Raw genomic sequence first — 9,082 nt, forward strand, 5'->3', positions numbered from 1 at the left:
CCGGGCCCCCCCCCCCCCCGCCGGCTCCGCTTGCTCGCCCCGGTAAGTGAGGGCTCAGCTACGGGGGGGGGGGGGGGGGCGGGGGGAAGGAAGGGGCTGGGCCTCTCCGAGGGGCTGCGGGTGCGACCCCCGCCCCGCCTCCCCTCAGCGCCCGTCAGGGCCCCGGCCCGCGGAGGCAGCGCCGAGCGGGCGGGCTGGCGCTTGCCTTTGGTTAAGTAGCTGCGGGGTCTCTTCTGGGTGGCGTTGCTTTGGGGAGAGCTTGGAGGCAGGGTGGCTTTTCTTCGCTGCGAGGTGTAGTGGCAAAAAAACCCGAACCTGGCGCTTCTTAACTCTTCTTACTGCAATTTTTGTTTTCGTTGCCATCTGCAGGGAGGTTGAGCTCCTTGGTCATCCTTTCTAAGGGGTTAGACATGATCCAGACATGGTTAGGCAGCCTAATATCTTCAGTGTTTATATCAATGACCTGGATGCAGGAGTTGAATGCACCATTGGCACCAATTTGCTGATGACACCAAACTGGGAGGTGCTGTCGACTCTCTTGAGGGACAAGAGGCCTTGCAGAGGGATCTAGATAGATTGGAGCATTGGGCAATCATCAGTGGCATGAAATTTAACAAGAGCAAATGCCAGATTCTGCACCTGGGATGGAGTAACATTGGGCACAAGTATAAATTGGGAGAGAAGTGGCTGGAGAGCAGCCCTGCAGAAAGGGATCTGGGGGTGCTGGCTGGCAGCAGGCTCAGTGTGAGTCAGCAGTGTGCCCTGGCAGCCAGGAGGGCAAAACCCATCCCGGGGTGCATCAGACACAGCACAGCCAGCCGGTCAGGAGAGGCGATTATCCCGCTGTATTTGGCCTTGGTGCGGCCTCACCTTGAGTACTGTGTGCAGTTCTGGGCCCCACAAATTAAGAAGGATGTGGCGGTCTCTGAATGCATCCGGAGGAGGGAGACAAAGCTGGTGGAAGGGCTGGAAGGCCTGTCCTGTGAGGAGCAGCTGAGGACGCTGGGTTTGTCTGGTTTGGAGAGAAGGAGGCTGAGGGGTGACCTCATTGCTCCCTACAGCTTCCTGAGGAGGGGACGTGGAGAGGCAGGTGCTGATCTCTTCTCCCTGGGATCCAGTGACAGGATGCACGGGAATGGCTCAAAGCTGCACCAGGGGAGGTCCTGGTCATTAGGAAGCATTTCTTTACTGAGAGGGTGGTCAGACACTGGAGCAGGCTTTCTAGAGAGGCAGTCGATGCCTTAAGCCCGTCGGTGTTTAAGAGGCATTTGGACAATACCCTTAATAACATGCTTTAACTTTTGGTCAGCCCTGAAGTGGTCAGCCAGTTGGACTAGACGATCGTTGTAGGTACCTTCCAATTGAAATTTTCTATTCTGTTCTATATGTGCATAGCTACTTCCTAAACTAACAAGAAGCTAGAGCTTATTAGCCACTGATGTTCCTGAGATGATGACTGCCAAGACTCAGAGCTATTGCAGCCAAACCCTGGACTGGGTCTCTAGATAACAATGATATTTCAAGCTAGCTTTCTCTTGTTGGGTACAAAGCTTTCATCCAGTTACAGTCTAAAAGTCACCCCTGTGATACAAGTGCTGACAGATCACAGCTCCCCTCTGTTGTAGGTGGGGTCTCTTCAACAGTGCTGATGAAATGGGCGAATAACTTCTCAGATCAATTTCTAAAGTAAACTGGCTGTTAACAGCAGCACCCACAGAAATAAAACAAACAAAAAAAAGAGGATGTATGTATAGCAACCTACTTTTTTTTTTTTTCATACGTTTGCTTTCCATCCATAACAGAAGGATTTCATTTGTATATTTCTAATTAACAGAAAAGGAGACGTTACCAAGCAGGGTTGCTTGTAGACGTCTCAGTACTTCCCTGATACTCCATGATGACTAAACTGTACAGACTTTTTGTGCTGATTGGAACTTCAAATATTGGAAATGCATGTTTATTTTTAGTATCTGTAGAAGTGTGTTTAATTTAAATTGCCCCTATGTTGTCATACTTAGAATAGCAGAACTTTGAATTGAGAGCAAATTTCTATATAATACAAGTGAGAGACTTGTCATAACTTTAGCTATTGTCAGAAGACTAACTATGCCTTTTTGGGTTTTGTTCTAGGGAATTCACTCTCTTAACTTAAAAGAAAATGTCTACATCTAACGTTGCAGCAAGAGTGGAAACTTGGCTTTTGTCAACGTGGCATGTTAAAGTTCCTTTGACGTGGCTGGAAGCATGTATTAGTTGGATCCAGGAAGAAAATAGTGGTAGTAACTTAAGTCAAGCTCAGATTAACAAGCAGGTATTTGAGCAATGGCTTCTTACCGATCTAAGAGATTTGGAATATCCCATTTTGCCTGACTGCATCTTAGATGCTCCCAAAGGAGAGTTGTCAGGCTTCTACTCCATACAGATTGATTCACTGGTTGATGTTAGCCAGCCAGCATATTCCCAGTTGCAGAAACTAAGAGGGAAAAATACCATAAATGAAGAAGTAACGGCCAGTACTCAGGCATTCCAGAAGCCCTGGGAAGCAAAGCCTACTCGAATGCTGATGCTGCAACTAACTGATGGGATACATCAAATTCAGGGCATGGAGTATCAACCAGTGCCTGTCCTCCACAGTAATCTTCCTCCTGGAACAAAAATCACTGTACAGGGCAATATTGCATATCGTCTTGGAGTCCTTCTGCTTAAACCAGAAAATGTGAAACTGTTGCGGGGTGAAGTGGATGCTCTTCTGGAGGAGTATTCTCAGGAAAGAGTCCTTGCTAGGTTAATTGGAGAAACTGAAAACCCTAATTCTGTTGGACAAGCTGGTCACCACCAAATTGTTTCCAGGCCTGTGGATGAATTGGAACAAACTCTAGGCCCTTCAGATGAAGAGCTTTTAGCCAGTCTTGATGAAAATAGTGAATTTGCTTTAAGCAACGAAACGTCTTTAGAAAGTGGATACTGCAGTAGAAGCAAAAATTTTAGTGCAGCCTCAGGTTCACTGGCTGCACACAATGGAAATGTTTTGCTATGGGAATCTGGAAGTCCTTTGCCTCATTCAGATGAACAGATTTCACCTCCCATAGGAAATGTTGATGGCTTTTTAAATGACTTTCCTTTAGAAGATGACTTTCTTCTGGAAGAAGAGATGCAAGCAGAGGTGGAAGAAGTGCCACCAGTGGTCATGAACAGAAACATAGGTTTAATTACTGAGAGACTTCCACACACATCTAGAAGCTCCTGCAATTCATCTTTAAATGGCACTTGTGAAAAAGATGATGTGAATAAAAGAGATAAGCCTGTAGAAGCTACCAGCAAGCAAAAGACTTTTGGAAGAACAGTATTTGATGGAGATGAAAATAGCACGAGTAGCTTTTCACAGCACAAGAGCATACATCAGACCTGCAGTTCTGCAGATTTTTCTTTGGAAAATACTCCTGAAGAAAGGCAGAATGATACAGACCTACATAAGAGTAGATGTAAATCCCAGCACACTTCTGACAGCAGGCTGGTAAATTATGATCCTGTATTTTTCCCAAAAACTGATCCAGAAGCAGATCAGCAGAAGTATGATTCACAGACCTTTCCTTGCAGAGCGGTAGAGTCCCATTTAGATTTAGATTCTCCACCTTTCACATATATTTCCCTTCTCCTTGCAAAAAAACCAGAAACTGTTACAGTTCTGAAAGTTAGGTGTTTCCTTGTTACTCTCACTGGAAACCTCACAAGCAGCAATGGGTCCTGGGGTATAAAGGCAAAAATTTCTGATGGTTCAGCTTATCTTGAAGTAGATTTTGCTGATGATATTCTAACAAGTTTGATTGGCTTTTCAGTGCCTGAAATGAATAGGCTGAAAAAGGATCCAGCTTTACATTCAAAGCTTAAGGATGGTTTAGAGAAATGTCAAAAACAACTGGTAGATCTCTGTTGTTTGATGACTATAGAGTTTAATCCACTTCAGTCTAAAGCCACTGTATTAATTCTCCAGGACGTTAATGCGAGGCATCTAGAACAATTGAAGAAACGTTTGAATAAATAACGTGTGCAAACTTGCAGACTGTATATTAGGAAATATTTAAGTCAGATTTCCCCTGAAGGACTGTTGAAAGTTAAATTTTAAAGTTAGGTGGTATGGCTTTTATCAGGAAAAATAATGGAAAAGTGAGAGGAGGAGATGACTTGTTGGAGCAAAACTTAGGAGTTTGGTTTTTATGGTGATAGTATTGAAATAAGCTTTCAAATCTTTCTGTCCTGATTTAAAATACTCATGTATCATTTCCATTCTGCAAAATCCTTGTGTGTCCTTGACTGGAGTGGCAGAATTTGTCAGGAAGTGGATAACAATGAACAAACCATCTCGTTATTATACTTTTTCAAGGATGATTACTTACCTGATTTTTAAAAGGTAGCTATAGGAGACTATCAGTCTTTTCTTGGAGGAAAGCAGTTGAGTAAATTTAAACAAGGAGTTATTGTTTCAATGCTGTCACTTCTGACTGTGCCAACCTGAAAACTTGAATACCTGTTCAGTGTGCAAGATCCTGAAGTGTAGAGAGATTAAAGATTTTCTCCTAAATGTTCAGGTGTGTGCGTGTCGGAAAACCCAACCCTATACATAAATGTGATAAAAAGCTGTATATTTTAAAAAATAAAAGCCAAGTATTTTAAAATCTTTTATTATCAGAAAAGACTGATTATAATGTATGGGGCATATATTTTTTGTCATGTTAATTATTGCTAATAGTTTTGAACCCACAGGCAACTGTAATCATTAACTCTCATGATTACTTGTCCAATCTTTTCACAGCATAGTCAAATACTTGTGCTACAAACCTGTTGTATATGTATATTTAATGTTGGTCTTAATTTTGATTGTTTTTTTTTTTAATTTCTGCTTTTAGAATGTATAAAAATAAGTACATTAAAGTTTTCATTTAAACTTTGGTGGAAGCTGTTTACTCACTTTAAAAGAAAAATACATATCTTGTTGAGTGTATGGAGTATCAGAAATGGTTTGATTGGGTTTTTTGTTCTTGCTGTTCCCTCTTCCCATCCTTTTCCCTTCTCTTCTTTTCTTTTATTTTTTCTTTTGATTTTAGAAGAATCAAAATTCTGCCAGGCTAGAGGACCAACAACAGAAGTCTGTACAGTATTGATAGTGTTTACAAAGAATGTAAAAATGGTAGCCAGGAGAGGGATTTTTCAATTGGACTTTCAGTATCTTTTTTTCAGAGCCTTTTCTTTCTCTGAACAATGTCTGTTCAAATTCACTGTTTTCATCAATTGGGAATTGCTGTGAGAGACTGTCAGTATTGCCCTACTGCCCCATCCCCAACTGAGAAGCATCCTTTGAGACTCCACGTGACCTAAGGAAAACTAGAGGTAATTTGCTAAGTAAGGTAAAAATGGAGGAAGGTGGAGGAGGGGGGAATCTTGAGCTTTTTCAGGCTCAAGGCATGAGCTTTTTTAGGCTTTATTTTATACAGTTTAGAAATAGGTAAATTCCTGTGTCCCTTTCCTTTCTCTCCTCCCCTTTCCCTCCCCACTCTGAAGAGAACCTGAGCAAACCATAACCACGTGAGTCATCTTTGGGTTTATTTTCTGAGGCTGCTGGGAACTGTGCATCATTTAGAACAGTAACAGCAAAACCTTTTGCTTGTGTGGAACCTATAATGCTAGATCTTTAGTTAAGGTTCCAGAAAAAATTGCTTGTTAGTAGGAAACTGACCAAGCTTCATCTCATGTAATCCCTGCAAAGGGTAATATAGATGACTGTAAACCTTTAGTGCAGTTTTACGGGAGCATTTCCTTTATGATGAGTTACAGAAACTTCCTTTGAAGTTTTGGCCTTACCATGTAAAAGAATAGGAGTCCTTAAAGTTCAAGCTAAACGAATAATCCACAGATTTTATTCTACTTGTGCAAAGCAAGAGGAATGTCATTCAAAGCGCAGAATCAAATGAGTGTTGTCTTTGTTTCAGCTGATGAAGTCACACCTGCCCTTCTTTTTCTGCATTTGTGTTAAGGTTTAGTCATCTCTGCTAAAGAAGTTCATGCGTCTTCCGTCCTCTTCTCTGCCGACTGCCCCCCCCCCGCTGCCACCCCCCAGCCTTAAAGGCACTGTTCTTTGTCTGACTTTTCCTTCTCCCCCTCCCCCCATTGTCCTTGTCTTAATTTTGAGGATGTTCTTCCTGGAAGGCTACTCCTGTGCCTGTTCTCCAGTGCAAGCAAGAAGGTAAATCTCAGTCCTGTTAGCTGTTTAGTGTTTGACTGCTCTGTAGATAGGACAGTGCAATTTTCTGGTGTATAATGATTCCAGATCTGTGTTTAAGGTTTCAGAATTAATGAAAAGTATCGCATAGTTTTTCAGACAAGAAATGGAACAAAATAAAGTGGTTTTGAGAAAGAGTGCTTAGTTAAGATTGGTATGTCAAACGGAAAATGGCATAAGTAGCTGTGTGTACCAGTCATTGGTTCATGCCTTTTCCACATTATTGGCTCTCAGAACCAGCTTCTCTGTTACTAGTCTTAATGCTTTTGTGCTGCGTGTATGTATTGTGTGTGTGTATTGCCTCAGTGTGCCAAGCAGTGGTGCACTTTGCAGTGCTTCAGGTAATCAGAGTTCTTACAGGCTGAATTCAGAGAACCGGCTGCAACCCCAGCTGACCGTGGTAGTGGTCTGGAGCAGAGGTATGGCCACACTCCTGCTGGGGAGTGCAATGGAATTCCTGTACAAACGGCTGAAGGCAATTGTCATGGCAGCTGCTCACACAAGTTTCATGTAGCCTTCTAGCAGAAAGCATTTCCTGCTTTCTGTCCTCTCTTCTCCATGCCATTTTACAAACTCACTTTTCTTGCTAACGTTCTTTCAGCTGCTAAGTAGACTTCTGCACCTGTAGCATATCTGACTCTGTGCAGTTTAAGAAGCTGTATTCTTCAGGAATATTTTCATATTAATGGGAAAAATAAACTGAATTTTTTCATTGCTAATCACAATGGAAACTTCCAACTAATTTAGTTTTAAAGTACAAAACCTACAATGTTCTCACACAGTGACTTGGATGGTGTTACATTTATGATGAAAGTTTGCTCGTCCTGCCTGTCTTACAGTTACTATGGAAAATGAAAACAATAAATTGGCTATGGCGGTGCCAGGTACCTGCATCAGAATATCCCATTTAACAGCTCTGTCACTAAAGTAAGGCAGTAGAAAAAAAGTTCTCAGAAACTTTGCTGCACCCTATTTGCTTTAAAGGTATTCGCTCTCGAACTGTAGAATGAGGCAGTGGCTGGACTGAGGAATGTGGCAGGTTTCCAAATAAACTAGGCTGGCAAGAACAGCTTGAGGACTAGCCTAATCCTACTGAATACTAGTTTCACCACAACAATGCACATCATTATAAGCCAGCAACTTCCTTCTTGTTGAATGAAGGCAGTGTCCTAAGGTAGCAACAGGTAGTTGAGATAATGTCGTTTTAAAATATCAGTTAGGAATGTTAAAGGATTTCTTAAAGGGTGTGCTGTACTGCTCCAGTACTGTGACTTCACACTATAAGAACTATACATTTCAGGTCATATCAATAGGAGACATTTTCACAGTAGCTGAGTATGGAACATGATTAGATAGAACAGTAAACATAATACTTGGTTCTAAATATAAAGCCCTATTTCTTAATGTCTGGCTATAATAATGTCAAGCATTTCTGTTCAGAATAAAAAGGTAATAACTTTAAGCTTTTTGTTATAGGGAGGGAAGAGTGATTTATAGTGCAGTACTGAGTTATCTGGTTGCAACCAAACTTAAATGTATTTACCTGGGAGGAAAGGGCAAAAAGGACTTTGAGATGTAAATAGTACCTCTCATTTCAGATCCAGTTAACTGCATTATGATCCTAGAAGGAACCGAATGCCAACAGTAATGACAGCAAATGAGAGGCTGAGAGCAGCCTGACATTGCAACCCTTTTAAATTCAGCAGGAGAGGTAGAAGTTTCCTACAAATCAGCTTCTCATCTAAATGTATGTATAGCATACTTTTGTATCAGTGTGTCACTTTTTAATCTTTTTTTCCTTAAGGATTTTTTTCCAAATTTACACTGGGTTTTCTAACAGGGCAAAATTGCAGTGTGTTGCTGTCAAGAATTTGTCCTGCTTCTGATTCTTAGCCTTCTCTTAAGGCTGAACTCTGTTCTCTCATCCTCTCCAGGCAGTGGCATGTGCTCCAGCTTCCTGACCACCTTGGCAGCAGTCTGCTGCTTCATTATGTCAGTGGCTTTCTTGTGCTAGGGAGCTCTAAAGAGGACATAGTACTCCAACATGCAGTCTCACAAGTGCTGAAAGCAGAAGGCGGCTCGCTTTCGTGGACCTGCTTGCTGCTCTGACCAAGCCTGGTGCATGGCTGGTTGTGGCCACTGCACGGTCACACTGCTGACTTTCCTTCAACCTGTCCACCAAGGCACACAGGTCTTACTCCGTAAAGCTTTCTAACTTGCCCCCAACCCATACTGTTGCACAGGGTTATTTCTGCTAAGACGAAGGACTTTGCATTTGCCTTTGTTGAACTTAAGGAGGTTTCTATCAGTCCACATGTCCAGCCCACACAGTATTGGTTCTCTAGCACTGACAACTTTCTTTCCTTTTCTTCCTCCTGCCCCTCCCTGCCATGTCTGGTAGCTTTTCCCATGCTTGCACTGTATCTACGCAACCAGAAACCTCTTCCTAGAGGGAATCAGGTTGGGCAGAGATGACTTGCGATTGATGGACCCATGCTAGCTGTTCCCACTCGCCATCTCCTTCATGTGCCTAGGTACGGATTCAGGGAGGAACTGCTCTAACCTCTGGGACTGAAGTCAGGCTGACCAGTTGGTAGTTCCCTGGATCCTCCTCCCAGAAGACAGGTGTGACACTTAGCTTTTTCCAGTCGTCAGGAACCTCCTGACTGCCATGACCTTTGCAATGTCATAGAGTGGCCTTGTGGTGAGATGAGCCAGAGCCCTCAACAGCACCCTATCTGGTCCCATGGAGAGCAGCAGGTATCTGCAGGGTGAAGTACTCCATGTTCACCAGGAGGTGCTGGTACA

General features: G+C 42.8%; 1 protein-coding gene across 1 annotated transcript; it reads left to right on the plus strand.

Moving 5' to 3' along the window:
• Window positions 1-10: 10 nt before the first annotated feature.
• Window positions 11-4,891, plus strand: RMI1 (RecQ mediated genome instability 1). Its single transcript, XM_075726492.1, has 2 exons — window positions 11-42; window positions 2,131-4,891. Exon 2 carries the CDS (start codon window positions 2,159-2,161, stop codon window positions 4,040-4,042), a length of 1,884 nt encoding a protein of 627 aa, XP_075582607.1. The 5' UTR covers window positions 11-42; window positions 2,131-2,158; the 3' UTR covers window positions 4,043-4,891.
• Window positions 4,892-9,082: the final 4,191 nt, after the last annotated feature.

This window comes from Pelecanus crispus, chromosome Z, assembly GCF_030463565.1.
Source record: "Pelecanus crispus isolate bPelCri1 chromosome Z, bPelCri1.pri, whole genome shotgun sequence".
Lineage (NCBI taxonomy): Eukaryota > Metazoa > Chordata > Aves > Pelecaniformes > Pelecanidae > Pelecanus > Pelecanus crispus.